The 15,403-nt window shown below is 41.8% G+C and overlaps 1 protein-coding gene across 2 annotated transcripts in view; it reads right to left on the reverse strand.

Moving 5' to 3' along the window:
• The window catches only part of LOC144986810 (uncharacterized), a 508,483-nt gene that overhangs the window by 487,942 nt on the left and 5,138 nt on the right, over positions 1 to 15,403 (reverse strand). Inside the window, exon 3 of one of the 2 annotated variants that reach the window (XM_078935012.1) lies at positions 13,591 to 14,049. The exons of the other annotated variant lie outside the window; for it this stretch is intronic. Coding sequence (XP_078791138.1) covers positions 13,591 to 14,049 — 459 coding nt within the window. The remainder of the gene's footprint in view (positions 1 to 13,590; positions 14,050 to 15,403) is intronic. 2 annotated transcript variants of the gene reach the window in all.

Genomic DNA, 15,403 nt, shown 5'->3' on the forward strand with positions numbered 1-15,403 from the left:
GACATACAGTCAGGTCCGTAAATATTGGGACAGAAAAATTTTCAACATTTAAGGCTCTATAAACCACCACAATGGATTTGAAATGAACAAGATGTGTGTTAACTGCAGACTGTCATGTCAGCTTTAATTTGAGGGTATTTACATCCAGATGTGCCTCCCACCTGTTAAGGAACCAAAAGTAATTGGCCAATTGGCTTCTCAGCTGTTCCATGGCCAGGTGTGTGTTATTCCCTCATTATCAGAATTACAACATTCTTAAAAAGAAGAAATGCACTGGGGAACTCAGCAACGGCAAACGACCCGGGAGATCATGGAAAACAACTGAGGTGGATGAAGGAATAATTCTGTCCCTGTTGAAGAAAACTCCCTAAACAGAGGGTTTACCACAAGATGTAAAACCTTAGTGAGCCTCAAAACAGGAAGGCCAGACTAGAGTTTGCCAAACAACATCTTAAACAGTCTTCACAGTTCTAAAACAACATCCTATGAACAGATGAGACCACCATAAACTTGTTCGAGAGTCATGGAAAGAGAAGAGAATAAGAAGGAAAGGAACTGCTCATGATCCTAAAAATACCATGTCATCAATGAAGCATGGTGGTGGTAATGTCATAGCGTGGGCATGTATAGCTGCTAATGGACCTGGCTCTCTTGTATTTATTGATGATGTGACTCGTGACAAAAGCAGTAGGATAAATTCTGAAATGTTTTGGACAATATACCAAAACCAAAGGCCGACATGGAAAGTAATATACATTGTGTAAAACTTTAACATATTATTGAAAAGACGTGGCAGTATTTATATAGGTGGGTAGTAACAGCAGTGAGTGAATGGAACCCTTAAGACCCCATTGGGGGAGAAAAGTCATTTACACTGCAGGTCTTTATGCCCATATCTGATTTTCTGACTATATCCGATTTTTTTGACGACCCGCATACATCATCTTTAAAAGTGACCCGTATCCGATTTTTGCATTTACATTATACAATGCTGAAACTGTCAAACGAAGACGTTCCGAGGACTACGCAGCAGCATTTTCGCCTTCTGTGGACCTCCTTCAGACTTTTGTGTGACTGCAGTTCAAATCAAATCAAATCAAACTTTATTTATAAAGCACTTTTCATATAAAAATATAACACAAAGTGCTTTACATTAAAAAACAACAAAATATAAAAAAAATCATGATGATTAATTAATAAATAAATAGATAAATAAATAAATAGTGCCCCCATCCACGTACCTAGCCCCCCACTCCTTTCACACCTCCCACCCTTAAACTGATGGGGATAGACAATTAGGATCCGGCTGAGCACAAGAACAAGATGCTGGAAACGCTGATAATCGGAACCTCCCCCTCCGTGAACAGCCGCATAGACAGCCAGATGCAGTATCACAGGCATCCAGAGCTGCAGTGGCTGAGCAGCAGCCAACCCAGAGGGAGAGGTTCCAGCTGAGGAAGCACTGGAAATAAAAATAAATAAAAATGAGAATCAAAAGGTAAACACATTGATAAAAACAATAAAAATTTGAAATAAGGTAAATTAAAATTACGCTTTCAAAATCTATTTCAAGTTCATAAAACAAGACAAATGGATCAATAAATAAATAAAAATAAGTAAATGCATATAAATAAATAACTGAATAAATAGATAAATAAAATTAGCTAAAAGCCAGGTTAAAAAGATGGGTTTTGAGCCTTTTTTTAAAAGCATTTATGCTCTCTGCGGCTCTCAGGTCCTCTGGCAGACTGTTCCATAAACGGGGACCATAGTGCTGAAACGCGGCTTCTCCATAGGTTTTAGTTTTTACAGCTGAAGGTTCCTAATGTTGGTTTTTGGAAAACCAGCAAGCAGGGCGTTACAATAATCAATTTTACTCATGATAAAAGCATGCATTAGCATCTCCATATTAGCAAGAGAGAGTAGTGGGCGGACTCTAGCCAAATTTCTGAGATGATAAAAACCAGTTTTAACCACCTGTTTTATGTGGGGGATAAAAGTCAGCTTAGAGTCAAAAATAACACCCAGGTTTCTGACTGTTTCTGAATGACTTAATGAAAGTTCCTGTAGCTTCAGAAACTGTTTCTCTCTCTTGGCTTCAGGACCAATAACTACATTTAAAAAACTTTCCTGGTTGAGCTGCAGAAAATTATTTGCCATCCATAATTTTACATCTAAAATACAGTTAAAAAGTGCTTCTATTGGTCCTGTGTCATCAGGAGACATAACTATGTACAGCTGGGTATCATCAGCATAGCTATTAAAGCTGATGTTGTGGGTTCTGATGACATTCCCCAGAGGAAGCATGTCAATGTTAAAAAGCAAGGGGCCAAGGATGGAACCTTGAGGCACACCACAATTAATTTCATGGACCCCAGAGAAGTGTGTCCATGCTTACCATAAAGCTTCTCTCCATGAGATACGATTCGAACCACTTGAGAACAGTCCCTGAAAGGCCAAGACTTTTAAGTCTGTTTACAAGGATCAGGTGATCAACAGTATCAAATGCTGCACTTAGATCTAACAGAACTAGTACTGAGATCTGACCTGAATCCAAAGCACACCTGACATCATTAACGATTTTTAACAAGGCTGTCTCAGTACTATGGTTCGTTCTAAAGCCAGACTGGTTTCTCTCAAAAATGTTATTGTGTAAGAGAAACTCATTCAGCTGAATAAAATCAAGTTTTTCTAAAATCTTACTTAAAAATGGCAAGTTGGACACAGGTCTGTAGTTATTAAAAACTGAAGGGTCTAAATTAGTTTTCTTGAGTAACGGTTTCACCACTGCAGTCTTAAAGCCAGCAGGAAAAATACCCGTCTGTAGAGAGGAGTTCATGATATTTAAAGTCTCACTCTCAAAAGACCCATAAAATTATTTAAAAAGTGATGTGGGGACTTCCGGCTCTCCACCCAAGATGGCAGCATAGCTTCAGTGCTCCCCGACGCCATTAAATAAACTCCCTTGAAATAAAGTATTCTGAAGCGACTACCCCCCAGCAATCCAGAAGAAACGTATGGAATACAACCAAGCAATGAAAGTCCTGAAGGAGAGAAAAATCAGATTCCAGACGCCTTACCCTGCGAAAATGCGCGTATTCTACGAGGACGGAGCGCGCCTATACCAGACCGCAGCAGAGGCTACAGCTGACATGTCATCACGGGGGCTCCCGGTCACCGTCGTCCCCCCTCCCACCGGCGGGAGCTACAACAACTTTCTTGCCCGCTGAGCAACGGCTGGCCGCTGACTGAGCGAGGGCATAGCGCGTCACTGGTACGCGACACCGCGGCCAGCCGCCGAGCTCCGGAGGAAATAAGAAGCAAGGATCCCGCTGACAGACGGCGAGGTCTACGCCCTCGCTCAGCGGAGGAAAGAAGAAGCGAGGATCCCGCTGACCGACGGCGGAGCACGCCTGTCGCTCGCGCCACAGCCGCGCGCCGTCGCCTGGAACGTCGCGGAGAACGCGTTTATCTAATCTAATATTTCTTCTCAAATGTTTATCCATATGATTTATAATAAAGCTGCTCAATAGCCCTGGCCCTGTTGTCCTGCTACAACAAAGATGATCATCTTCCTGATCCTGTCCATTCACAGCCGTCTAGCTGCTTGTCTGCATTTAAAGCACGAAGAGATCACTTCTCATTAAAATGCAGGAGAAAACTAAGTTTTTTCTGTAGAAATGCGAGCAGTACTGCACCAGTACTACTTAATGTAAAAGTTGGTGCAACACACAAAAACCTACAATGGAAACTAAACACAAGTATTCTTAACGACCAACAATTCATCAAACTAACCAAATCAGACATCAAAACTCTTTTGGAAGAAAATCTTAACAGGGAGGTCAGCTCAGAAATTGTTTGGGACACACTAAAGGCAGTGATGAGAGGAAAAATTATATCTTTTTGCACGCATAAAAAGAAGGAGAGAGAAACTAAACTATCGGACTTGAGTAAAGAACTGAAACAACTTGAGAAAGAACATAAAAATTGTCCAGAAAAAAAAACTGAAGTAAAATTAAAAATTTTAAGAAACAAAATAAATGCAATGTATCTAACATGTATACGGAAGAAGATGATATACACAAAACAAAAATATTATGAATCCGGTCCCAAATTTGCCAAACTATTAGCAAGTAAATTAAAAAAACAAGAAGCGGACAACACAATCTACAAAATTAAAGACCCAAGTTCCAAAATTTGTGTACATAACCAAAGCGAAATCCAAAACATTTTCTTAAACTATTACAAACATTTGTACACACAACCAAACTTAAAAAACCCCCACCAAATACAGAATTTTTTAAAAACATTTAATTTACCAGTTATAACAGAGGATCAAAATGAGTTACTAACAGCTGAAATAACCGAAGGAGAACTGTCAAGAGCCATAACAGATCTCAAGGCAAATAAAGCACCCGGTTTTACTTCAGAATGGTACAAAAAATTCAAAATGGAATTATTATCTTTTCTAACCCAAATTTTAAACAAAGTATTAAAAGAGAACAAAATACCACCTACATGGAAACAAGCAAATATATCAGTGATCCCGAAAGAAGGAAAAGACCCACTTAACTGTAGTTCATTTAGACCCATCTCTGTCCTCAATGTGGATTATAAACTGTTTACAGCGATCATGGCAAAGAGATTAGAATCTGTTCTGCCATGTCTCGTCAATACCAATCAAACAGGCTTTATTTCACAAAGGCAAGCGCATGATAACATAAGACGAACCTTACACATATTGAGTCATATTCAGAAAAAAAAAAATAGAAGCAGCAATGGTCAGCCTTGATGCTGAAAAAGCTTTTGATTCTGTCAGCTGGTGTTTTTTATATAAAGTCTTGGAGAGATTTGGGTTTCATTATAAGTTCATACAAGTAATAAAATCACTATACACAAAACCAACTGCCTGTATAAAAATCAATGGTCAATTGTCAAACACCTTTGAACTGGAACACGGAACAAGACAAGGATGTGGACTTTCACCCCTCCTTTTTGCACTCTACATTGAACCCCTCGCTCAACTATTCCGGCAAACTAATGAAGTAAAAGGAATCTCTATTGCAGGGGACAAGCATAAGGTTGCCCTGATGACGTAATAATTTACACAAGTGAACCTAATGAATCATTGCCCAGATTATTTGAATGTTTAAATACATTTGGATACCACATGGGAGCCGGTTTAGCTTAGAAACCCAGGTTCAAATCCGAGCTGCTCCCTGTTTCCTTCACTACCTCTGTGCCGGTCCCAAGTCCGGTTGCCTTGAGAGGGTTGCGTCAGGAAGGGCATCCGGCGTAAAACATTGCCAAGTTTACCATGCGACTCGTTCGCTGTGGCGACCCCTGATGGGAAAAGCCGAAAGTGAAACAAAATACATTTGGGTACCACGCAGGATATAAGTTAAACATGGGGAAAACCCAAATACTGACATTAAACTATAATCCACCAACCCCACTACGTACCAAATTAAATCTCAAATGGGACCTGTCCTTGCTAAAATACTTGGGAATTATAATTCCCAAAGATATTACTACCACAACAAAATATAATTATGAAGAATTGATTACAAAGATAAAATCTGACATCAACAGATGGTCCGCCGTCCCTTACATCAGCCTGACCCAACGAATTGAATCAGTGAAAATGAACCTACTACCGAGATTCCTGTTTCTCTTCCAAGCTTTTCCTGCCGAACTTACTAAACAACAGTTTTTACAATGGGACAAAATTTTATCAAGATTCATCTGGCTGGGCAAAAAGCCACGTGTCAGATTTAAAACCTTACAACTCCCCAAAGAAAGTGGAGGGATGGCGGTCCCCAACCTAAAGGATTACTTTTATTCCGCACAACTCAAACCCCTAATAACTCATTGCAATCCAAATTATTATGCCCGTTGGAAAGACATTGAATTAATTTTAGTTTCAGACCCCCCACTACAGGCACTCATGGGAAACAAAAACATAGGGGAAAACCTGGGGAAAGTTGAAAACCCGTGGATATTAACACAATTAAAAATCTGGTCCCAAATAAAGGACGAATACAGACTAAACAATAACTTAAACATTGTAAGATGGTGCGCATACGACCATGAATTCAAGCCTAACCAGTTAGACACCAGATTTCGTCACTGGACAATGCAAGTATTAAACACATATCACTCTTTAATGGACAAGGGAATAATGAAAGATTTCCAAACACTTAAGGATAATTATAACTTAGGAAAAAATGATTTTTACAGATATTTACAATTACGCAACTACATTAACAAAGAGATCCTCCACACCATGGATACACAGGAACCAGTGCTTGGTGAAATATTAACAGCATACAAAGGAAAATGTAAAAAAGGTATGATATCTAGACTTTACAAGGGATTTATGAGTAAAAAATTGACCTCAACTCAATATATAAAAAGTAAATGGGAGAAAGAAAGCAACACAACTATGACAGACGAAGGATGTAAAGATTGCTGTTTATCAGTGTGGAAATGTACAAATTCACATGTATGGAGAGAATTTAGATGGAAATGTTTGATGAGGTTTTTTATTACACCCAAACAAAAGAAACATGGCAATGGAGATAAAAGTAAGTGCTGGAGGCAGTGTGGAGAAGTAGAAGCCAACTATTACCACATATTTTCGGAATGTGCCATTATAAAACAATTTTGGAAGGAAATATATAAACACATTGAATCTATATTAAACAAGAAAATACCCTGTGATTTTACTAATCTGATTTTAGGCAAGACACAACTCCCACCTACCAATGAAAATTTATTCAGAATATTAATAACTGCTGGTAAAAAAGCAGTGACAAGACACTGGCTCCTCCCCACTGTACCCAGCTTGGACAATTGGATAGACATTGTAAATGAAATCTGTCAGATGGAAAGACTAACCTACTCACTTCGGATAGAGATGCCCAAATTTTTGAAGATATGGTCACAATGGATATTTTATGTTAATAATTTACAACAAATGGAGGTAATGGACATGTCTGGCTTGTACTGATAATCAAAATTAATGTTTTATTTTTATATTATTATTTTTTATTTTATTTTTTTTAACTTCTCTTCCTCCCTAATAATGCATCCGCTGTTCCCCGTTTTGTGTCTAGTTAGATACCAAGTTATGTTATTGGAAAAAAAAAAAAGGAAAAGAATTGTTAAGAATGGAGATATGTCATGGGTTCAAAATTGACCCTAAGTGAATTTAAATGTACTGCTTTATAACTTTCTCAATGTTCATAAATAAACTATTGGAAAAAAAAGGACATTTTGAGACTGAAAAAAAAAAAGTGATGTGGGGATGGGGTCCAAAAAACAAGTTGTTGGATTAACTTGGGAGAAAACTCGACCAAGTGTTGCAGCTTCAACCAGGTCAAAACTGTCCAGTGCTTCCTCAGGTAAAATCAAGCCATCGTTACCAATAGGGAGGCTTTTCTGTCCTTCTATGATGTTTGATCTGACAGAATGGATCTCGCTCCTGAAGTGGTCTGCAAAGTCCTCACACAATGAGGCAGAGGCTGGCATTGGGCTTTTGTTCACATTCAAGTTGATTAAAGATTCAATTGTGGTGAAGAGGACTCTGGGGTTATTTTTATTTAAAGAAATGATGTTCGCAAAGTATGAATTTCTGGTCTGTTTTACTGTTTATGATGATTATATAGTTTTAGTTGGTTTTGGTATAACTGATAGTTTATTTCAAGTTTGTGTTTTCTCCAAAGTCTTTCGGCAGATCTACAACGTCTCTTCAATTGTTTAATTTCCTCAGTTCTCCAAGGGGGTGTGGGTTTGATTTTTATCTTTTTAGATTGTAGTGGAGCAACTGAGTCGAGACTGGATTTTAATTTACTGTTAAAACTTTCAACAAGTAGATCACAGGGGGCTGGTAAGACAGTTGGAGAGTGGGAGCGAACAGAAGTAATACATTTTTCGACCACTTCAGGAGTCAAGTAGCGTTTCTTCACTGTTCTCACAGAGGTCTCCTGCTTTATAAAACCAGTAATGTTAAAAAGAACACAGTAATGGTCAGATACAGCCAGGTCCACAACAGTGGACACACTGGTAGGTAAACCATGACTTATGACGAGGTCAAGAGTGTGCCCCCTGTTGTGAGTCGGCTGCATGACGTGTTGTTTAAAATCAAGAGAGGAGAGCAAGTCCAAGAACTGAGAGGTGCAATATAGGGTTGGGCGATGTCCCCTAATTTGGCCGTTGACGATGTTTGCTGTCAACCATCGGGATGGACGATGACATCGTCGGGGGGGGGGGGGTATTTATACATTTTTCGTTCTTATATAACTGCTATTTGTTATTTTGCTTTTTTCATTTTATTTCCCAACTAATGGTTAATCCGCGATGATCCAGTATAAACTGAGGGAAGTGACTTTAACAGAAAAAGTAACAAACAAAATAGAAAAGAAGTAGTCTGCTCCCGCACTTAGCGGAGTGGACCGGCGGAGTGCGGATTTACAGCTTTGTGTTTGATGGGAAGGGGGGGGGGGGGGGGGGGTACATGAGCGGTATGTGTGGGAGATTTAAGACTGCGATCCGTCCCGCAGCTCTAGGGGTACTAGCTACCGAACTCAGAACCGGGTCTAAACGTGTCTGAGCACAGCTCGGATCGTCAGCAGACACACAGCGGTTTGAGCTTCAAAGCAGAAATGTCGCTCAGTCTTTAGAAAACATTCAAACAATCACGTGGATTTGTGTTTCCAGTCGTGTCCCGACTAAATAAAGGCTGATGTTATTCACAGGATGCAGCGCCACCCAAAGCTAATGTTGTTAGCCCGTGTTAGCATACTGCTAATCCTGGCTCCGTTCAGAAAAAGCACTGACCACACGGATTAAAATTCAAATGATGAGCGAACAGGTGTTTCATAATAACCGTAACATTATTAAAAGCACGTTTAGAAGATCATCTCGTATTTTACCGAGCTGACATGTCAATGTATATAGCCGCTCTGCGCTGTTTTCGTTTTGTATTGAATTGTTACATTCAATAAAGTTTGGAAAAAAAGCCGCTCGGCGGAAGTAGTATCCCCTTCCGGTTTTCAAACTGCGCATGTGCGAATACTGCGCATGTGCGAATGATTTATTCCGACCGAAATTGTGACCTTAGTGAACGTTTTTATATTCTGAAAACATTTTTCTGGGCCCATGTACACGGTTGGATTCTAATCCGACCATTGATCCCATCAAGATATTTTGTACATGTAACCGCGGCTTATGGCGTCGACTCGCAACGTGGCGGGGGCGTGGCATCACGATGGTGGTCTCTCCATCGGGATGTCAGTCACCCATCACGATGGACGATGATATCGTCCATCGGCACAACCCTAGTGCAATACAGTAAACCCTTGTTTTTCGCGGGGGTTACGTTCCAAAAAGAACCCGTGATAGGCAAAATCCGTGAAGTAGAAACCTCTATTTTTTTTTTTTACAATTAATATACAATTAAACACTATTATACATTGAAAAGAAAGAACAAACCATTTTACAGGCTCAAGCATTTTTTTCACAAATAAACAGTACCAATAAAAGTACTTTAGAAACTTTTTTTAAACAAATAACTGTACTGTACTGTCAAATAATTTTAATCATCAATGTGAACAGAAGGCTTCAAATCGCGGAGATTAGCCCCGCCCACCGCGACCTGAGTTTTGGATTGAACGGGAGAAAATTTAAAATGATTATGAAAAAAATACAAAGTACAGTCGGACAAATAGTGACTCAGGTGTAATTCACTGCTCTACAGACTGAGCCGCTGCATCCTGACTCCGCTCTGCAGTGTTTTCTTCTTTTGAAGCCCACGGGGCAGCTGTGTGTTTGTTCGGGAGAAGAACATAGTGATTGGCAGTTTAAGTCGCTCTTTTTTCTATGGGTTTTAGAAAAACTCAAAATTGCAAGATGATTTGCACGTACGTAAATTTGGCAAGCTGTTTTACGTACGTGTACATATTAAACTGCAACGTTATTGACGCACAGGTAGAGAAGAATCTGAGTGACTTTTTAGCCAATCAGAATGCAGAACACAATGCACAATGCAAATCCGTGAAGTAGCGAAACCGTGAAAAAGTAAACCGCGTTATAGCGAGGGATCACTGTAGTCCGACTTCCCGTCTACATGCAGGTTAAAATCAACTGTTATTAAAATCATGTTAAAGGAAGTGTGGACAGATGCTAAGAACTCAGAAAACTCCTCAATAAAAACAGAGCTTGGTTTGGGTGGTCTGTATACTGTGATGCATAAAACTGGAGGTACTGTTAAAGACAAAGGCATGGTGTTCAAAGCTGGGGTACTCATCTAATGTAATCTGCTTTAATGCAAAGGAGTTGGACATTATAGGTGCAGTACCCCCACCCTTTTTGCCCTCCCTGGTTGAAAAAACAAAGCTAAAATTGGGTGGAGAGGCCTCTGTGAGAACAGCAGATGCATCCGTGCTCAGCCATGTTTCAGTTAAAAAGAGACCATCAATTTTATGATCTTGGATAAAATCATTTATGATAAATGTTTTGTTGGACAAAGATCGAACGTTAAAAAGTGCCATGTTAAAAAGAGGGGGGTGGAGTGGTTGTGGAAGCTGCTTCCTGAGGTTTTGGTGCTTCCTTTAGTGGAAGGGAGTTAATGTTTGCTTTTCTCCCAGCACTTCCCCTCATGGAAGACCTGTCTGTAATAATAGACTTAGTGGGATAGGCTGGGAGGGCTGCAGGTTGTGGCAAGAAGGTACTGTCGATTGAAGCAGTTTCTTGGGGAATGTGGGGGGAAGATACAACATCCAGTCAGTCACTTCCACAGACCGATGTCTGCATGGATGAGGAGGAGGTCTGGACTGGTGTGGGCATGATGGGGGCCAGTGATGTCTGGACAGAGTGTCTGATGTTTGCAGCTAAAACATTGCTGCCCAGTGGACTGGGGTGAATCCCATCAGTTTTATAAAATGAGCTTCTGTTCCAAAAAGGATTAAAATTGTCAATAAAAAAATCTGTTGAGGCTGGAAGCAGACTGGAGGCAGGTGCTCAGACTCAGCAGCCTGCTGAAGAGGCCCTGGCTGCGGGAGAGAGAGGGGAGGGGTCCCGAAATAAAAAGAGTCAATGGACAGGAGCTTAAAAAATTAAAAAGTCTGATGAACGCCTTTTTGGTCGTTTCAGACTCCCAATAAGACAAGTCATTAAAACAGACGTGTAAAATCAGCCTCCTGACTGTGGAAGGGAAACGCAGCAGGTCTGGGAGTTTCTCCATAATATCCAGAACTGTGGCTCTCGGAAAACAGTGTGTGACCGCGTTAAAGAAGCGGACCTTCCGAGTCCCCGATTATCGCCGTTGTCGGGGTAAACAGTGGAGGAGGAGACGCGGGCACAGGTGGAGAGCCGACAGGTATCTGCGTGACGACAGCTGCAGCGGCGACCTCACCTTGCGGCCAGTTGTCATGGAGGCAACGCAGCGACGGAAGGAGGCGTTGTCTTGGGCGTTCCTGGATGAAGCAGGCGGACGAGAGGGGGTGGGGAAAAAGGGGGGCTGCTCGGCTCTCTCTGAGCTTTGAATGAGGAAGTGTTTGCAGATGTTGTGCTAACAGTTTTATCCAAGTGATGAACCTTTCCTGCGCGATGACTTCTCTTTTTCCGACTGTGGTCAGAAACGCACGGGAGATTTTCTCCAGGGCCGAAGGCGGATTCTCCTTCGGGGTTCACTTTCCCGTTCGGAACCCTCAGTTTCCAGAGTGGGTTAATAAAGACTCCCAAACAGTCCTTTTTGGGGAGACAACTTTTTATTACGGTTCTCTGTCCCCCGAACGCTGACAGCAAAATCAGAGCCAAAGCACCTTTATAAGTCATGTGATCTCAGTTGGTGGTCTCCTGAGTTGACGTCACTGAGGTACGACTCGCATTTACTGGGGAATATCCGATTTGTCTGCTTACATGGCACACGCAAATGCACGTATCCGATTCGTATCCGATCTATTTCCACATATGAATGAAGCCTGAATCCGATCTGAGAAAAAACGAAATCCATGCGCTTTTGTCCTGCTTACACGTTCACCGGTCATATCCGATCTGTGCCACATGAGAGGGAAAAAAAAAAATCGGAATTGGATCACCTGAACCATGCAGTGTAAATGCATCCTATGTCAGACACCCCCGCGTTCCACTGTCTTTCCCTCTTTGTGTCCCAGGTTGTCGACCCCTGATATCTGTTGTAGTGTTAGGAAGTGTGTGGTCAACATTTCTTTAGATTGCTCAGAAAAGTGTTCCCACTGGTTTTTATGTGTTAAATTAGAGACTCTAGACTTGAGGTTTGTTTCTTGTATTTTTTTCTTAATTGTTGAAGAAGAAGAAAGAAGAAGAAAACTCCTTGTTGGCGTAAATGTAGAGGTTGGAAGTCTGATATGATAAGAAAAATTAAAAAGACGCTTTTTCTGTTGTAACTTGATCTTTTTCTGCACCAAAATTTCACAGATTTCAATAAAAATACCTCAAAATCAGGCTTTTCACAGCAATTATTAGGTTAGAATAAAAATTGATTTATAAAATTACTTAATAACAGGTAATGATTGATTAATCACACAAAGAATTTATCTCATGACAGTTCTAATAACGCTGTCATAATTCCATTTTTTAAATTTTAAAAGCTACATTTTATAAATGATTGTCTTAACCAGAAAAACTGAAATAAAAGTATTTTGTTAAACAGTGAAGTGGAACTTTGTGGTTCTTGTTGGGTTTTGGTCTGGAAGAAACTGGATCAAATGGTTCTTTTAGTGTGAAAAGTTCCAGACTCTTGATCTCCACTGAAGCTATGACTGTGAAATGTCATTCCACAGACAAACCATCAACAAAATGATCCTGATGCTGCTGAGGTTCTTATGGAAGTGAAGCAAATCTCAGCAGAGATGCAGTTTTTCTAAACTGAAATCACTGACATTAAACAGCCTGAACATTCATGGAGCTGAACTGGACACAGAAAAACCTCCCTGTTGTGTTTCCACCCACCAATGAGGAGCAGTTTGATGAAGATGAAGCTGCACTGGAGGAAGAATCAGTCCAGAAAAAGATGGAGAACAATTCTGACACTAAGCAGTTTTTCACTGATGTGTTCAGGTTTGAATCTTTTCAGTCTGCAGATCCATGAGCAGGACCCTGTCTTTGGGTTTTAGCTTGAAATGTAGTTTTAGAAATAGAATCTGTCTGAATGTCTGGAATTGGAGACATGGAGACATCAAAGAGGTTTAGATGGATTTTGGGTTTGACAGAGAAATCTGCTGAAAAGACCTGAACTAGAAACTTAGAACCACAGACGACAAAACAGATTGTACTTTTTTATCTGCTAACAATTTTCTCTTTGATCTGTTAAGGTTTCCTGTTTGTCGTTAGCTGGAGGGACTAACTAAGATCATATGATTTAAAGAATGTTGTCGGCTGCACTGACCAACAATGTCTTCTGTCTTTTCAACTGGAAGGGACAGAAGAGACTCTTCCAGGACACGCTGTTGATGGACTGCATGTTTGGAGAGCTTGAAGCTCAAGATAGAACCGTTGTTGAAGTGAACATACCGATAGTGTGGAGATGAAAATCAGAGTCACACTGACCTGCTGACATGTGAGAGCTGTCCACACTTTGGACATGACTTCTGTCCCTCCTCTTCCTCTGATCTCTGTTCTGTGGGTCTGTCTCTTCATCTGTAGTTGATGTTGATTCTTCATGTTGGTTTCCTTCTTGATCCTGACTATCAGTTACATTAAAGCTCTGCTGATTGTTTAGATCTGCTTCACTGTTCTCATCTTCCTCATAAGTAGGAATCTCCATCAAGGTACCAGTCTCCTGCTTCAGATCAATCTGATCTTCATCCTGACTGATGCAGAGTTCCCCTGGTTCCTCTTTAATCTGTGGAGGTTCTGGTTCTTCCTGTTCCTCTTTAATCTGTGGAGGTTCTGGTTCCTCCTGTTCCTCTTTAATCTGTGGAGGTTCTGGTTCCTCCCGTTCCAACCTGAAGTTCCTCTGCTGGTTGCAGAGATCTTCCTCTTCAGTCATCCAATGCTGGGGGAGGCCTGCAGGGACACAAACACAACAAGGAGCGTTTTATACGTTTCCAGGACTTTTGATTTTGTCAAACATCAATGATCTGTGATCATTGTAGAAAAATGTCTGAGGAGTCTGGAGGACCACAAGAGACTAATGGAAACAATACATATAGACGCATATAGAAGTACATATAGAAGTGTCATTAAAAGTGTCAATATTTAATTAAAATTAAATGCTATATGGTTTACACAGGTCATATTTAAAGTTCTTCTAATATTCTACATTCTATTCTATTTCTACATCTGACATTGACACAGTTTAAAGGTGAACTTTGTTTCAGGCTGATGGTTGAAGTCCCGCCTTTTTCTGCCTTGTGCAATGAGATGAGAAGAGAACTTGAAACTTTGTTCTTCCAGTTTGTTCTTCTGGTTCTAGAGAAGAAAAAGTGCTGATTCCACTGGTGACAGAAACAAACACACAGTAGTGTCTGATAAAGACACGTCAATGATCACTGTGACGGTGTGGCACCGTCAGATGACGAGGGGGGGCCACACCAGGTTTTATTGTTTGTGTATTGATGTATTTTGTATTTTCTGATAGCTACCTGTGGTGCCACCTGGACGGGAATTGAGAGCAACGCCCCGTGGGCGTGGTGTCCCATTTAAGAGGGAGCACTGCAGGTGGTGACACGAGAGGAGTGACAGAGTGTGCTGTGTGCTGCCTGGCCCTGCGTGGTGCTCATTGTAGCAACAGTGTAGACAAATAAACACAGAACCTCCTCACATTGGCTCCTCTGCATCCTTTCTCGGCGGGACCCCGTCACATATGGTGTCAGAGTTGGGATCGCAGAGGGGCCACAAAAAGGTGAGGACGCAGCGGCGTGGTAGGGACGGTTCCCCGGCAGCTCAGCGCCTCCTCCAGGTACTCCATCCTCTGAGGAAAGGGGGTGGATCCGGGTGGCCTTGTCGGAGCATCAGGCCTGGCCAGGGGCCCGGAATGAAACACCACGGCGTCCAGATCAGCGTCCATGACGAGCGGCGGACCTCGCGGGCAGCAGGGGCGGACCGCCGGAGCACGTAGACGGCCGGAGGCGGGACGGGCACACCGCCCGGTTCGACTGTCACGGATGCAGGCGTTGGAGGCCTGCGCGGAGTTGGACAGGGGGCGGACCGACATCTACCGGGCCATCAGGGGAGTGCTCCGGGAGAGGCGTCAAAACTCGCCTGTAACCTGCTTTCGGCGGCTCCAAACGGCTGAGGTGCCATCCGGGAGGAGACCAGCGGGGGCGTGTGGCCGAAGGAAGGGCCTTAGCCGGGGCTGGGACCGACTGGAGTGGCGCACCGAGGAGCGGATCGGAGGGATCGCCATCGTGGAGCGGCC

Source organism: Oryzias latipes, chromosome 2 (genome assembly GCF_053564925.1).
Source record: "Oryzias latipes strain Hd-rR chromosome 2, Olatipes_Hd-rR_3.1".
NCBI lineage: Eukaryota > Metazoa > Chordata > Actinopteri > Beloniformes > Adrianichthyidae > Oryzias > Oryzias latipes.